General features: G+C 44.8%; 1 protein-coding gene across 1 annotated transcript; it reads left to right on the top strand.

Annotated features, from left to right (window-relative positions):
* The first annotated feature begins 891 nt into the window (after positions 1-891).
* Positions 892-15,573, top strand: LOC311373026 (dipeptidyl peptidase 4-like). The gene is made up of 26 exons (XM_084489889.1): positions 892-1,041; positions 1,152-1,239; positions 2,484-2,579; positions 3,161-3,252; positions 3,753-3,827; positions 3,980-4,032; positions 4,681-4,750; positions 4,903-5,023; positions 6,105-6,259; positions 7,044-7,141; positions 7,520-7,649; positions 8,056-8,094; positions 8,428-8,526; positions 9,287-9,360; positions 9,854-9,907; positions 10,153-10,265; positions 10,862-10,909; positions 11,279-11,377; positions 11,779-11,848; positions 12,861-13,055; positions 13,772-13,826; positions 14,068-14,167; positions 14,412-14,470; positions 14,548-14,620; positions 14,860-14,933; positions 15,033-15,573. The coding sequence occupies exons 1-26, from the start codon at positions 1,039-1,041 to the stop codon at positions 15,123-15,125; spliced, it is 2,226 nt and encodes a 741-aa protein (XP_084346015.1). The 5' UTR covers positions 892-1,038; the 3' UTR covers positions 15,126-15,573.
* The last annotated feature ends 912 nt before the right edge of the window (positions 15,574-16,485 follow it).

Below are 16,485 nucleotides of genomic sequence, written 5' to 3'. Positions count from 1 at the left end.
ACAGACACAGAGAGAGATAGAGAGGGAGAGTGACAGAGAGAGAGAGAGAGAGAGAGAGAGAGGGTCTGGCTTCCAATACTTTTTATTGGCCTGATCAAACTCAGCCACAGATGAGCTCTATGTATAGACTTCATGGCGTCTATGGAATTCGTGGCCATCGAGGAATCTTCATCCATTCATGTCTATATGTCGGCTATTTTTGTTGCACAATACCCTGCCTATAGGCCAACTGTAAGAATACAAATGCAGGCCTTTGGCACTGAATAGTACAACATTTCAAGTAAAGTTTGAATTTAATTATTCACATTTGCAAGGTATTGTATGTGTTATTGTGTGTGCCTGTGTGTGTGTGTGTGTGTGTGTGTGTGTGTGCGTGCGTGCGTGCGTGCGTGCGTGCGTGCGTGTGTGTGTGTGTGTGGGCATGCGTGCGTGCGTGTATGTATGTGTATATGTGTGTGTGTGTGTTTTTTGCAAACTTATTTCCTGCAAAAATGTGTGCAGGCCTACATTTCTACAGCAAGAACATAAACACACCCCGAGTAGGCTCCTTAAGTCAATAACTCTCTATATTTGAAATTCTGGAGAAAAAAAATACACAATCATAGTCCTGAATTAGTGGTTATCATTTTTAGAAATTGTAATAGCAGTAACAGTAAGTATCCAGTTTCATAGCAATTGGTACAAAAAAACGTAGCTCTGTAGCCTACATTTTCAAAAAACAAAAGTCTTACGTATAAACTACCCTCCCCATTAGGGCTACTCCAGAATTCTGAGGAATTTATAGATGTGTGACGGCCAGGCAACTTCCTCTATATGCAAGTACAGCTACACATCGCTTTGGCTTGCACCAACTTTACTCCGCTCCCCTCTTTTATGGGACCTCATTGGAGTCGGACGCGTGGATAATGTTTAACCGCCTCTTCAGTGTCCCATAACTTTATTCGACTTTCACCTCATCGCATCTGCTGCCACTGTCACCTTCCAATGCACTCCTGAGGTTGAACGACTATAGACTACTCTTCACGCCAGCGCCCAAAAATGGTGAGTAACGCCCGGGGTTTCTTAACAGTTCACTGAGAATGTCAACATGTGAGCCCCGGTCGGAACAGCCTTTTTCATTTGGGGACTTTTATTGTGTCATCTCCTCGCAGGTTTCCGTCGCCAGGGTGCTGCTCGGTGTGCTCGGGTTAGCCTTGGTGGTCATCCTGATCGCAGTGCCCACCGCCATCTATTTGAACGGTGAGTCACGCGGCCGCCGAACACCGCCACCCATGTGACTCCCGCGGGGTTAGACGGGTTTGAGCGAGCGGTGCAAAGTTAATGTTTCGGAAACTAACGCGCTCCATACTGCATAGACCGCTACTGCATGTATATTGCCCACGGTTCAACGAAGTGCAACTCTAGCGCGCGCGCGCACGCACTGGCGCACACACATGCTTGCACACACGCATGCGCACACACACACGCACACGCACACACACACACACACACACACACACACACACGATTTTCAAGATTTCAAGATTTACAACAAGATTTCAAGATTTCCAGGCAACCATTCCTTTATCACTGTCAGATGGTCTGCAAAAGTAATTTAATATTATTAATCATTTTATTTCAAGCATTTTTTTTTCAGTTTACAGTGAGTGCTTGAGTTGAGTCACTGATGTCGGTATGATTCTGGTTATGCAGTAGGTCAACTTATACCGTGATGTAGTAGTTATGACAGTAAGGCCTATCATACCTAATGCGAGTGCGGCCAGGTAGCAATTTCTTAATTTCTTTATTCGTTTTTTGGACCAATCCAGCAATAACGACCGAAAGTGATTAAAGTGTCAGTTTGTAATACTTCTCGTTGGATAATGATCATTACCAAAAATGTTGTAGTGCTATGTCCTCATAGGCCGACCCATCCATCACCATCAGACAAACTGTGTCTACCATTAGAGCCGTACCCAAAAAACACTCATCACACCTATTACAGTACTCACTCAATGTGTGTGTGTGTGTGTGTGTGTGTGTGTGTGTGTGTGTGTGTGTGTGTGATCGCATGTGTTTCTGTGTGTGTGTGTGTGTGTGTGTGTGTGTTCGCATGTGTTTCTGTGTGTGTGTGTGTGTGTGTGTGTGTGTGTGTGAGTGAGTGCATGTGTGCGTGTATGTTTCTGTGTGTGTGTGTGTGTGTGTGTGTGTGTGTGTGTGTGTGTGCATGTGCGTGCGAGTGAGTGAGTGAGTGAGTGAGTGAGTGAGTGAGTGTGTGTGTGTGTGTGTGATCGCATGTGTTTCTGTGTGTGTGTGTGTGTGAGTGAGTGCATGTGTGTGTGAGTGTGTGCATGTGTGCGTGTGTGTTTCTGTGTGTGTGTGTGTGTGTGTGTGTGCGCGAGTGAGTGAGTGAGTGAGTGAGTGAGTGAGTGAGTGTGTGTGTGTGTGTGTGCACACGTACAGATATGGTTGGATCTCACCCTGGCTCACGTCTGTCCCTCCAGATGACAGTGACAGCAAAAGCAAAAGGCCGTTCAGCCTGGAAGATGTCTTCAACGACACATTCAACCCACGCTCCTACAACCTGAGGTGGATCTCAGGTGAAAGACCCCTTATAAGGAAACAGGAAACTGTGTGTGTGTGTGTGTGTGTGTGTGTGTGTGTGTGTGTGTGTGTGTTCACCCGTGTTTATTACAATGAAGGAGAGACCATGACGAATGATGATGTGAAATTCTCTCTCAAGTCCACAAACCCCGACCTAGGGTCAATATCGAACCACAAACTATTGGACTATTCTAAAGTCTTCCGTCGTCAGGGGCGGACCGTACTGTTAGGCAAACCAGGCACTTGCCTGGAGCCCCAGGCCCCATGGAAGGCCCCATAGAGGTCTTTATATTTCTTCCCCATATCTATATTGTTTTTATAAAAATCCTGTCATAATAGCAGCGCCGGGATGTCCAATTACTCACGCATTGACGGTCTCCCTGCTAACGTGCGAAGCAATCATGCAACTTCGGTACCCCAACCCCCCCCGCTCTGATCACCCCCCCCCCCCCCCCCCCATCAACAATTCTGGTCACCTTTGCCTGGAGCCCCCAAAGGGCTAAGTCCGCCACTGTCCGTCGTCATGACGCCGCCATGACATTTGTGTCGTCACGGTGTTCTGTGTGTGTTCCCCCAGACAACGAGTACCTGCACAAGACCAACGGCTCGGTGTACCTACACAACGCCCAATCCGGACAGTTTGCAGAGTTCTTGAACAGATCTCTATTTGTGAGTCTTGTAGCGTTGAGGGGATTGTGTCATTTTCGGTGGATTCGAGTTCCTGCGTCGGGTGACTTCAAAGATGCTAGCTGGAATGCGAAAACTTTGCACAAACCATTCGTACCATTCTCGTAAATCAATGGCAATACGGGAGAAAATTTTGTAAAAATGTTATCTCAGCCAAATTGACGTAACTTTAACAACAAACAACTTTAACGATAAAATGACACGCCAGTTACTGTTGGTACCGCATCCAAGTGTGGGACGTGAATCACAGTTTTGATCTCATTTGTTGCAGTCTTTGCGTTCCAGTTATGTCATCACACAGAGGGGTCACATGATTACCCGTACTCTCTCTATAAATTTCTGTAACCGCAGTCTCTACAAGGAATCGCCCAATGGCTACAGTCTAATAGACACCCTCAGTAATCCTGTTGAAGTCGGATTGGTTGGCATAAAACAAAAAGAAAACCTGGGTTCCTTGACCTTTTAACCTTTTAATCTGGCAGGTCGATCTCGAAGCCTATGAGTACCAGCTGTCGGCCGACCACAAGTACGTGGCGTTCGCGAGTAACTACTCAAAGGTACGCGCTCATTTCCCCTGGGGAGTCTGAAAAGTCGGTAAAAAATAAAATAAAGACAAATATTCATTAATTTTCTTATGAAAACAGCGACCACTGTTGTCGTCACTTTTATCAGTTGCATGATCAGTCCTCTCTCCTCTGTTCCCAATCAGCAATGGAGACATTCGTACAACGCCTCCTACACCATTTATGACGTCGTCAACCGGTAGGCATCCTCTCGCTCTACACCTTGAAAACCCCCCCCCCCCCCAATGAGTCGACGGCAGTATTTATCGCTAGAGCCATGAACCCTGACCCCTGATAGACGCTACGACCTGACTTCCTCTTTGGAACGTCGTGTGAAGGATAATGGCTATACAACCCCGTCGTCAATCCATTTGACAGACAGCGCAATTTGCTGGTCCCAGCGTACCCGTGGACGTCCTCATGCAGGGAGTGTAATCCTGGGCTACTTCTGGGTGGACACGCCCACGTGTGATGACAATGCAGGGTAGAGCTGAAATAATCTGTGGCTTATCAACACTTTTTGTATTTGAGAAAAAGTCAGGTCAATTACTAAATTGCATATAGTCGGAAGAGGATGTGATTATTGTGACTTCTGACTTTAAAGTCGGAATTCTGACTTCGCACTGAACCACACGCTGTCCTACGAAAGATACGGAAGAGGATTTTAAAAGGGGTTTAAAATCAGAATTCTGACTTTAAACTTAAAAAAAAACACATGTGTGGCCATAATCCTCTTCCATACAAATAGGATCCAAAATATTGAGTAGAAACAAATCGATCGGGTCACTCCAAATCTCTGAAGGTCCCCTTTAACCTTTAACCTTTAACCTTGTTTCCATGGATACAGGCAATTGGTAGACTCTGGAGTCAGAGACAACGTCCAGTTGTTAGCATGGGCCCCCGAAGGAAACGGACTGGTGAGTCAAAACAGAGGTTTACGCACGACAAAAATCTTAGACACTCCAACCGTTTTCTTTTCTCGGAATTGTCCCTAGATCGGATGTAGGGGAGTAATGTGAATAATGAGATATGATTGACACGTTAACGTATCCGATATATCCCTCGGCAGGCCTACGTCTGGGAGAACGACGTGTACGTGGCGACCAACGCCACCAGCCCAGCGGGGAGGGTCACGCACAACGGAGAACACAACGTCATCCTGAACGGCATCCCAGACTGGGTGTACGAGGGTGAGTGGTGAGGGTGTGTTTCAGTGCCGCCGAGTTGACATTTTTGGTTTGAAATGATGCAACAGGAAATGGCCATGCCAGGCCAGTTGCAACGTCAACTGAAAAATAAAATGAGATTGCGGCTCACTCCACTTCAGGGTGTGGTCAACTGGATTCAAGCGTGAGACGAGGGCAATTCCAAAAAGAGAAGTTTTATTCACTTCCCACAAAACAAACCGAACAATAAATAAACATAAAATAAACCAATGGTTCCAAAAATACAAATTAACATTTGAAAAGAATAAAAGAAAAGCTGTTGGCAATTTTCTAGCTGAACTACAGCATAATTTAGCCCAACAAGAGGGTGTAAGTAGCGGCCTTGCGTCAAGCCACCTCTTCCTTAACCCTCCCAACAAACAATGTGACACCCCTTAAGTAGGCCACCTAACTAGTCACAGGTGGACCAATCAAGGCCCATTAGGCCATACCATGTGTCAGGGGGGACCATTTCAAACCTAGCAATCAAACCGTCCTGTCGCTGGAAGTGAGAAAGGTTTCACTTTCTCACAGAGATTTAAGCAACTTCTCCAAGACAATCTATGTCACTTATTTTTTTTTAATCATATTTTGCTCAATTTGTGTCTGTTAGCCTTGGTGTTAATACCTTCTTTGTGTGGTGGTTTGATTAATTGGTGGATTTTGAGGAGACTATGACACAATATTAAAGGTGACATATTATACCACCGGGTGTGAGTGGGATTAGCCGTTACAAGCCGCTTTGAAAATCGGCTTCTTCTGACATCACAAGTGGGCGTGTCCACCTAGATGTGTGCTGGATAGATCGGTCTACCAGCCTACCCAGTGGACCGTAGCAAACGTTGCTCATCTATCCGTCATACATCTAGGTGGACACGCCCACTTGTGATGTCAGAAGAGGCCGATTTTGAAAACGGCTTGTAACGGCTCATCACACTCACACCCGGTGGTATAATATGTCACCTTTAAAACAAAACTCTAAACTGTAACGATGTGCTGATGGGCAAAAGACCCAAATCAGGAGTTTATTCGTCAACGCCCGCCCCTCTTTCTTTCCCTCTGTCAGAGGAGATGCTCTCGTCCAATCAAGCGCTCTGGTGGTCGCCGGGCGGAAAGCACGTGGCCTACGCCGAGTTCAACGACAAGGGCGTCCACAACATCGAGTACTCGTGGTACGGAGACGAGCAGTACCCCACCACGGTCGTCATCCCCTACCCCAAGGTCAGTCCCGCAAAATCTTTCGTAATCGTCACTTCCGAAAAACAGTCTCGAGCCTAGGAGCGGGAAAAGTATGGCAACGCTCCATTCACGTCGGCACATAAAAGGATAATTTTCGGTTTCTTGTTTCGAGTCACGCTAGAAATACGAACCAAACTTCGCGCTCCATGTGCTGTGCGCTTAATAAAGAAAAAAAGTACAATGCATTTTTGGCTTTGTTCGGTCTGAATGTGATTAGTTTTTTTTCCGACTGGAACGGATCGATTTTTCGTGCATGTTTATCCAGCAGTGTAAAGTATATTTAACCGTTGCTAGTGTGTTGACCCTGTGCTGCACTGCACCTGTAGGCATCGTAAAGATGTTTAAAGGTGACATATTATACCACCGGGTGTGAGTGGGATTAGCCGCTACAGGCCGTTTTGAAAATCGGCCTCTTCTGACATCACAAGTGGGCGTGTCCACCTAGATGTGTGCCGGATAGATCAGTCTACCAGCCTACCCAGTGGACCGTAGCAAACGTTGCTCGTCTATCCGTCACACATCTAGGTGGACACGCCCACTTGTGACGTCAGAAGAGGCAGATTTTCAAAACGGCTTGTAACAGCTCATCACACTCACACCTGGTGGTATATTATGTCACCTTTAACCCTACCTGCATGCTCCCTAATCCCATTGTTTGTCTGGAAAATGACCAACGGTTTGACAGATCTTTTGGGTAGACATACACCATCTCGGATATTCAGCTCGAATCTCCATCTTGTTTCTCTGCTTGTTGTTTGGCCGGCAGCCTGGAACCCCCAACCCTGTGGTCAAGCTGTTTGTTGTCAACGCCGCCAACGTTACGGCGGTCATGCCGGTTGTCATGCCGACCTCCTTTACCACAGGGTAACGTACAACGCAGTACAGTACCGCGCAATCCTGCATAGCAGAGCAGGCCTTTTGGGACTCACTTATGGGTGTACCTTCGCCACAGAACCCAACAGAACATTTTGTGCCGCATTTTAAATGACCCTGTCAAAAAGAATGAACATTTCTACAGCTGTATTGTCCTTCATGCAATGTTCCTTTTCCAGTCTTCGTGAATATTGACGATCAAATCTCCCATTTTTATTTTTATTGTGGCCGCTTGGTCTACTAACGGCCCACAGATTGAAAAACAAATCAGATAGTTTAAATACTTTTACCCAGAAGTGTGTCACGTATACACGATAGAAGAATGTCTGTTTCGGTTGCGTTAATATTCCTTTAATCCCTGTTCTAAAGCGAGCATTACCTGGCGACGGTCACCTGGGTAACGGACGAACGCCTGGCCGTCCAGTGGCTGAAGAGGAAGCAGGAAGACCTCCTCCTGCAGATCTACGACTTTGACGGGAAATCCTGGAAAGCTGGGGAGGTGACCCAACCTATCTACAACTTTATCTATCCAGCTATCAATGACTCTGTCCAGCTATATGTCTATCACTCTATAACTCTATCTATCTGAGTATCTATCCATCACTCACTCTATCACTCTATCTGTATCTGAAGTTTATTGAGGATTTTGTAAGGTGAACCACAGAGGATGCTGTTGCAGTAGTCAAGTCTGGAAGTTATGAGGGCATCTATCACTCTATATATCTATCTTTGCATCTATCCATCTATATTTCACTCTCTCTATCTGTTTATCTGTCTGTCTGTCTGTCTGTTCTATCAATCCATCCATCTACTGATCCTTCTACATATTGATAAGTCTTTGTTATATACTGTATATCTCTAACTGAGCCTTCCTTATTAAGTGTATCATTTCCCATTGTTTCCAGAGCCTGGCATTGAACCAACTCAATGGCTGGATTGGAAGGGTATGTGGCTTTATAATTTACACCGATAATAGAAGCGTCTTTGTGTCTGTTAGTGCATGTTAGTTTATGGCACACACTCCAGTAGAACTAGCACGTCAGCATGTCAGTTAGCATGTCATAAACACTGTGATGGCGCTTGCATGCTAGCATGTTAGCGTAGTACGCGTTGATAACAATAATGACGCTAAAGATAATGCTAGCATACTACAAATGTTAGTGAGATGGTTAGCATGCAACGCACACACAGTGATAACGCTAGCGTGCTAACATGTTAACGTGCCGGAAAGAAGGCCATTAAAAGCGATGTTCTCAACCACGGCGGCCCTCTTATAGTTTTCCCCAGACGAACCTGTGTTTGCGGTGGACAGCGATTCATATTACCTGGTGATGAGCAACAGCCACGGATATAAACACATCCATCATGTGGTCGGGGTGAGTGGCGGTCTGTTCTGCTTTTTACCACGTTTACTCACGGGGTATTCTTAGAGACTGGGCTAAACACAAGGTCAACACAGTGGGCATGGGCTGTTCATCAAGTATGACACATTCATTGTTCAGTGTGTTTGGGGAAAAGTAGAATCAACATGTGAGTCTAAGTTAAGGTGACCATTTCTGAGACAAAATCCGGGGACATTTTGGGTTCAGCGGTGTAAAAACCTCCAAACATGTAGTGTTTTTGTCATAGAAAACTAAAACGGGGACGCTGCCCTTACCCTGGCAGACGGGATTGTTGACGTGGGGGGTGGAACGGGTTTGCGGGCGGACGGGATTGTTGACGGGGCGGGGGGGGGGGGGGGGGGGGGGGGGGGGTGCGGGTTTACGGTCAATAGTGAATCATTAGACACAGGCCCAAACAAAAACATTTCAAAGGAGAACACACTCTGGCTGCAGCATTTTTGTATTTTGAGTAGCCAGTATTTAAATTGAGCATGTTTCCTTCATCTCTGATGAACCATTGATCGTCATCATGCTGAATGCTAATTTTATGATGTATTACAGTACATTTATTACATATTGTACCTATTTATTACATATTAACTATATGGTGAGGGAAACACTGAGACATCAAAGCCTACAGACTTAGATAATCGGGAGATAATGATCACATTAACAGGGTCTAAAGGTGGTGGGAGGAATGCTACAGTCCCGAAGAACTGCGTTTAAGGTGACACTTTGTCCTTGTGTCCGACAGGGAGTTGCCAAGCCCATCACAACCGGGACGTGGGAGGTGGTCGCCATCCAAAAAGTGACGGCTGATGACACCGTGTAAGTTTTGATTGGTCGTCCATGAGCCTAAGTGGCGGGAAAAGTTCACAAGATGGTTGCCTGGCTGCCAAAACAAGATCACGATTTACAGTTTAAAGTGGATTCCGACACACACATTACATCTGCACTATATAGCTTTTATACTGCAGCTATTAACTTTCTATTTAATTCAGTGTTTAATTTTTGTCCCAACCATGTGGAATACTCAGACAGTGACTGTTGTCTGAAAATGATGTAGCTGAACATTTAGCCAAAACTCAAGACACTGTTTGCTACTCTATTTATTTGTTTTATACAAATTATAAAACCTTTTTTATTATGAAATCTTGATTTAAGAAGTGAAGCAATGTGACGATCAAGAGCAGTGTAAAATAGAGACACATTAAAGGAGCACAGAACTGTTGTTCTTATTCTTATAATGACATGTTCATACTATATGTTATGATATCACTATCACTAATACTACTTAACTGTGATCTTTTTCTGTCCCCAGGTATTATTCAAGTAATGAAGACGGTGCTAGGGCGGGAGGCCGCAATGTTTACAAGTAAGTTGTTGTGTGTGTGTGTGTGTGTGTGTGTGTGTGTGTGTGTGTGTGTGTGCGTGCGTGCGTGCGCGTGTGTGTGTGTGTGTGCGCGCGCGTGTGTGTGTGTGTGTATACGTGTGTATACAATTAGTATTGATGCATTACTAAATACGACTGCATTTTAAATATATATATATATAAATTTAGTTGTAACTACTATTTATCGCTCACATGTAAATCATTCGTGTGTGTGTGTGTGTGTGCAGGTTGAGCCCCGGGGGAACGCCAGAGTGTCTGACGTGCACACTTCATAAAGACTGCCAATACAACGCGGCCTACTTCAGCCACCACGCCTCCTTCTACCGGGTGTCCTGCCAGGGTGCGTCCACACACACTGGATCTGTAACTGTTCTCTGGAGTCTTCGTTGGCAAGCTTCAGGGCATTTGGAGAAAGCCCTGAAGCTTGCTTGATTTAGCTTGGAGCCGGACGTATACGACCGAAAAACTCCTGCGAAGCTACTGCCTCAAAGCACGCGACTAGCTCGCTAGCTTTAGCTAAAGGTCTGCCGTGCTCCGACAGACACTCGCACACTGGTCGTGAGCGGCGAGTAGCCGGGTAGACGGGTAGACTTGAAATGTAGGCTGTCAAATCACTTCGTTCCTGCTGAATGAGGTGATTGTACAGGCCTGTGACAGCCACAGATACCAGATCTTCTTTTTTAATTATGTCAGAGCATTTGATTTAGTGAATGCAGTTGGGATGGGTTAAAGAAAATGAAAAACAAATATGACAAAAGAATATTGTAAAATAGTCCCACCCATTATTTCATTGTTTTTCTGTTTCTATTTGTTTTTCTGTCTTTGCTTAATTCCCTCTTTGTTTGTTTATTTGTTTATTTTGTATTCCCACTTTGCGTCCTTTGCCATATTGCTTGCTTGAGTCATGGGTGACTTTGTTTTCCTGTGTTGTCTCAGGTCCGGGCAGTCCACGTTACTCCCTCAGGAACAACGTCAACAAAACAGGTACAGAACAACACAACATTTCAAGTTACAGTTAACCGTTACAACAGTACAAGTTACACTCAACTCAACTCAAATTCAATTGACAATTGCACAAAGCGAGCTTGATAAGCAAGTGTGCGTCCCGAATCTGTTTAATTTCACCGGGGAGTTAAACACCATTTGGCATCCTATAGGAAGCAAACCAAAAAACATCTAGCCCCACTACGTTTCATTTCTGGATCACGGTACAAACACAAAGTGAAATCCCTGCTCCGTGTGCTTTTTGTGGATGTCCACGTGCTAAAAGACTGCAGAGTATCGGGGTATGTACCCTGAACCCTTTTTTTCCCCCCCGCATTAACAACCCTGAGGTGTGTTTGGTGTCTGTAGAGGACACGGTCCTGGAGGACAACGCTCGGTTCCTCAACGTCATCGCCGACATCCAGACCCCCACCGTGCAGCGCGGCGTCCTCACGGTCGGAGGGATAGGTAAGCTCCCGGGAAAAAAAAACGGACGACTTATCGGAAGTCAACACGGAAAACACACGCCGATCCACGTCTTAAAGGACCTCACTGATGATTCTAGAATCGTAACACTCTCTCCTGGCTTCACTTCAACCACTGTTACCGTGGTCATTTGTCAAAATATAGTATTTTATAGTAACTATGATATTGACTTTGACGTACCGATTCCGACGAAGAGCATTTGGCGGGAGTGCGCTTTCCAGCAAGACGTTAATAATAGTAGCACTTCAGCGAATTGGCGCCAAAATACGTGACGTGTTATCGCCGTGCAATGAGAGACGTGACAACGGTTTAACCACCCGGAACGGTATCGTCCTTTGAGGAGGGTGAAGTGATTTTCACGTTGTCTCTTTTGTTTTTTCCAGACATCGAGTATCAAATGACTTTACCGCCTGGCTTCAGCGAGTCGAAGAAGTATCCCTTACTGGTGGACGTGTAAGTGAATACATTTGTGTACCGTTATTCATGTTGTGCCCCGCGCTGTGTACAAGTGTTTGTTCCCCAAGGGGGGGAAGGCTTCAGGGTGGGCCAGGGTGGAGGGGCTGGAACGGAGCGTGGATGTATTATAGTGAGAGGAATATCTTTATACAAAGATTGTGATCTGAACGACCACAGGAGGAAACCAACTATTAGAACGAGCTGTAAACAAACCCATGGACTACTGATGACAATTTATATGGCCGCCTGTGATGTGCACCCAAGTGCCTGCCTTTATGGTCGCTGTGCGTGAACTTTGCCCGTGTGTTGTGTGAGTGGGTCGGTGAGCCTGCACCCTCATGTAGCAACAAGCATGGGCAGAAAATTGTGTGTGCTTTTACCAAGAACTGTTGGAACGGGTGAATGTGTGTGTGTGTGTGTGTGTGTGTGTGTGTGTGTGTGTGTCCGTCTGTCTGTCTGTCTGTCTGTCTGTCTGTCCGTCCATCTGTCGGTCGGTCTGTGCGCGTTTATGTGTGTCTGTGTGTGGGTGTGTGGGTGTGTGGGTGTGTGTGTGTGTGTGTGTGTGTGTGTGTGTGTGTGTGTGTGTGTGTGTGTGTGTGTGTTAGGGGAGGACAAAAAAAGTTTGGGAACCATTGGGTAAAGTAAACAAAGTTCCCACCACTACAACACAAATAAACCAGTTTAACAATCTTCCTTCCTGTGAAAAACCCACAAACGTCAGTCATCATAAACCAACACTACGTGCAAAATAAATCATCCCCTTTGTGAGTTTGTGAGGTACTAAGACGAAACCCAGGTGGGTAATCCATCAATATCCATAAATCTTTTTATTTTATGCGTGCGTCTCAGGCAAAAAACACAAAGCGATTAAAGTAAGTCTGGTCACCTAAGGGCACTCGAAACCTTTCCGTGCCTCATAATCGCACGCAACACCTTATTCATAAACTCAAAGCCAGTTCACACCTGTTCCACCCCTCCACCCTCCACCACCCCCCCCCCATCCCTCCAGATACGCGGGTCCGTGCAGCCAGAAGGCTGACTACCGCTACAGCCTGGGCTGGTCCGCGTACCTGGCCAGCTCGGAGAACATCATCGTGGCCAGCTTCGACGGAAGGGGAAGCGGTTACCGGGGCGACAAGCTAATGCACGCCATTTACCGGCGCCTGGGAACCTTTGAGGTGGAAGATCAAATCGCCGCTGTCCAGTAAGTGGATGAAGGAGGATGAGGTGTTCAACTCTGTCGTTGTACCCCGCCCGGCAACAGCAAAGCATTTTCCTTTTTTGGACAGCCTATTTTTTTGAGAAAGTATTTCCCAATATAGAGCCCTTGGATCTATATTTGGAGTGTAAATGCGCACACGTGTGCCTGGATGGTTGCGTACGTACGCATGTAGCAATCGTGTTCAGATAGCGTGGTACTTAAAAAAGGGTGTGTTATCGTGAACACATCAAGTGAGGATGTCCTGTGCGTGCTTTTATCACAAGGAAAGTGTGAGTCACTGGTGGACAGTAAAGAGTCCAGGGTCGTTATTGGTCCAATTAAGTTCTAGTAACAACCTTTGTTAAGTAACACATTCCCTTTAGAGACGCCATGACACAGATGTTTTATGAATCGTCCTACTTGTTGGCTCCCTTCCGAGCATTATTTTTTAGTTTTACTTCCAAGTGAAGTATGACACAGCTTTGTTGAATGCTCGATTCTGATTGGTCAATTACGGCCTTCAGCAGTCTGTTATTTGTGTATAGCAAACTAGTCCTATGAATAAGACACCACTGCAATGGACACTGTAGAATCGAACCAAATCTCGCTGTACATTATCCCTTGCATAATAAATAATAATTAATAAATAGAAGTCTTATTGCTATTAATAACTTATGAACTACACATCAGTGTCAATTATAATGTAATGTTTATTTCAGAGAAATGACGAAAAAGGGCTTCATTGACGAGAAGCGGATTGCCATTTGGGGCTGGGTATGTTCTGCATACGTCGTCATTCCATTTGAACCTCACGTTTCATGTCTGTCACTCAAGCAGCCCACACTATGTGCTGAAAGAGAGAGCCAATCACAGAAAGACATACATACCAACACGCTCCACACTGTGATCACACATCAAAGGTGTCATTTTAAATATAAAACGTTGAATATAAATGTTAATAATAATTAACATAACAATAAGTTATAATAATGTCTTTATTTTTATTTCTCCACAGTCCTACGGAGGCTACGTAACCTCCATGGCGTTAGGAGCAGGAAGTGGAGTGTTTAAATGTGGAATGGCCGTGGCACCAGTGTCCAAGTGGGAGTATTATGGTATGTCCCGCTGCGACAGGATTATAATGTTAATATATTATGGAGGTCAACACAGATCCCAATAAAGTTCAACGAATGATAGCCATTTTAATGATTGAAATTGTTATTAATTGTTAAATATACACTCACCCCATTAACTAGTTTGGCGAGTTTACTCCTAACAAAGACAGTGTGATAAGTTATTGCAGTTATCGCATCATGTATGAAAGTACCAGAGATGTTTTTCTTAAATTTTGTGTTGCAGATTCTATCTATACGGAGCGGTACATGAACGAACCTCGGGACAACCAATATTTCTACATGGTAACTACAGCTTTGTGGCTGATTGTAATGCTGTACCTGTATAGTTGCATTTGCTAATTATCTGCGTTCCTTTGTAGAATTCAACAGTCACTGCCAGGGCCAAAGCGTTCCATTCGGTGAAATACCTCCTGGTTCACGGCCTAGCAGACGGTACGACCTCAGGCGTCACGTAACCAATCGAAACAGACAGACAGTAGATAGATAGACAGAGCTCAAGCCCAGCGAAAATGTATTACTGTGAAGCACTGCCCCATTTCACATCGCCTCTTTGGGAGACAGGCTTACAGGTCTGTTTCTTGTCAGGACGGGTTGAGAGTAGAATTACTGCCCCCTTGTGGTCAGAGATCGATTGAACGCTGCTTTAAATCTGCGTGTTGTTGTTTTTCTAGACAATGTCCACTTCCAGCAGGCAGCACAGATCTCTAAAGCATTGGTGGAGACAGAGGTCGACTTTGAGGCCATGGTGAGTATTTAACACATGCACACATACACACACAGACACACACAAAGATAAGGAATAATGTATGTTCACGTTTATGTCATTTCCTGTTGCGTTCTGCAGTGGTACACCGACAAGGACCACGGCCTGGGCGGCGCAGCTTATGAACACGTCTACACACACTTGAGTCACTTCCTGCTCAGATGCTTCGCCTGAAGAATCAATGCAACAAAAAAAAACGACAACAGTGTAGTTCACCTGAAATCAAATAAGACAATAAACTCGAATCATAAGAAGCTTGAATCTTGAATTTAAAAAAGCTATTGAGTCATAACATGCAGAACAGTCAAATGACTGAGAGCCAATGTAGGTAAAGTAGGTGGGTTGAAAAACAATTTAAAAGGGCTTTATGAAGTTGCTTTGTGTAAATGATAATGAAGTTAATGGTTTGTTTTTAAATAGTTTGATCAAAAGTGATTGATATGCCAAAGATATTGATCATATTTTTTTTAAACAGTCAACGTCTTTTGGTTTCTACGTTGCCATCCAGTAATTTGCATAGTTTGTAGGCAAGCAAATGTAGGCCTATGGATGAAGGAATACATTCATTTTCTCAAGTGGAACATTTATGCATCCACTTGTTTTGCACTACCCATTTTGGTAAATTATAACTCCTTTAATGTACATGACTTCAGTTATATAAATATTTCTTGTGGTTTGCTATGTGTTTTTGTCATTGCGGAATTAAAGAATGAAGTAGATTCTGATTTAAATGTGTGTCTAGTTTTTGCTTTTTTTTATTTAGCAGACACTTTATCCAAAATGAGTAACATAGCCACATAAGTTGCATTTATATAAAATACATAACGTAGATCCAACTAGCCAATCAGAATCATGCTCGTGGGGCTGCCTTCCATTTTCATTGTAGCCTAATGCGTTAAGCTAGCTGTGATAAACGGGTTCACCCCAAAAAAAGAGTTTTCTTTGGAATTGACAACCCTTAAAAAAACATAAACCCCAATACAACCCAAACAAAACGTTACAATACATTCTAACTTTATTATAATTAATGTTTGTCAAACTCTTATCATCAACCCCCCCCCCCCCCCCCCCCCCACCAAAAAAATAATTATGGGTCACGCCATGCGGCCGTTAGCATACGCGGTGCAACGCAGGTACTGCGTCTTGATGACACAGTAGCTGCGTATCTGGACGGTATTATTCCCCCGGTGCTTTTATTGGACAGGATGATGTTTGATTTCGACACCTAAGTGACAGCCCATCACACGCATGGCCGCAGGCCTCGGCCCGTGAATCCGGTTAAAGTGTCCTCCGATTTGATCCGGGTCTAATGGGTTGCGAGTAACGACCGGGTCGGGGTAGGTGTGTGTATATAAAGGCCGCTGGCCGTGTCTAGACCTTCAGATTCGCTGGAACTATCCCACACAGACACCCGCCATCCCATTTTTCTTTCTTTTGTCTTTCTCTTTTTCTTTTCTTCCCGTCTGGAATTTGTTTTTTTTTTATCCAAGGTGGGTTTTGCTTGGTGTCTTTTACGTTTTTCACATGGACTGAA

Source organism: Micromesistius poutassou (genome assembly GCF_964030765.1).
Source record: "Micromesistius poutassou genome assembly, contig: SCAFFOLD_2752, whole genome shotgun sequence".
NCBI classification, from domain to species: Eukaryota; Metazoa; Chordata; class Actinopteri; order Gadiformes; family Gadidae; genus Micromesistius; species Micromesistius poutassou.
This window is presented reverse-complemented; position numbering and strand designations above follow the sequence as displayed.

What these genes read in the sequence shown, in the direction of transcription:
- LOC311373026 (XM_084489889.1), top strand. An exon ending in CCGACCTCCTTTACCACAGG is followed by an intron (nt 7,142 to 7,519) that starts GTAACGTACAAC and finishes CCTGTTCTAAAG; the next exon opens with CGAGCATTACCTGGCGACGG. An exon ending in CCTCACGGTCGGAGGGATAG is followed by an intron (nt 11,378 to 11,778) that starts GTAAGCTCCCGG and finishes TGTTTTTTCCAG; the next exon opens with ACATCGAGTATCAAATGACT.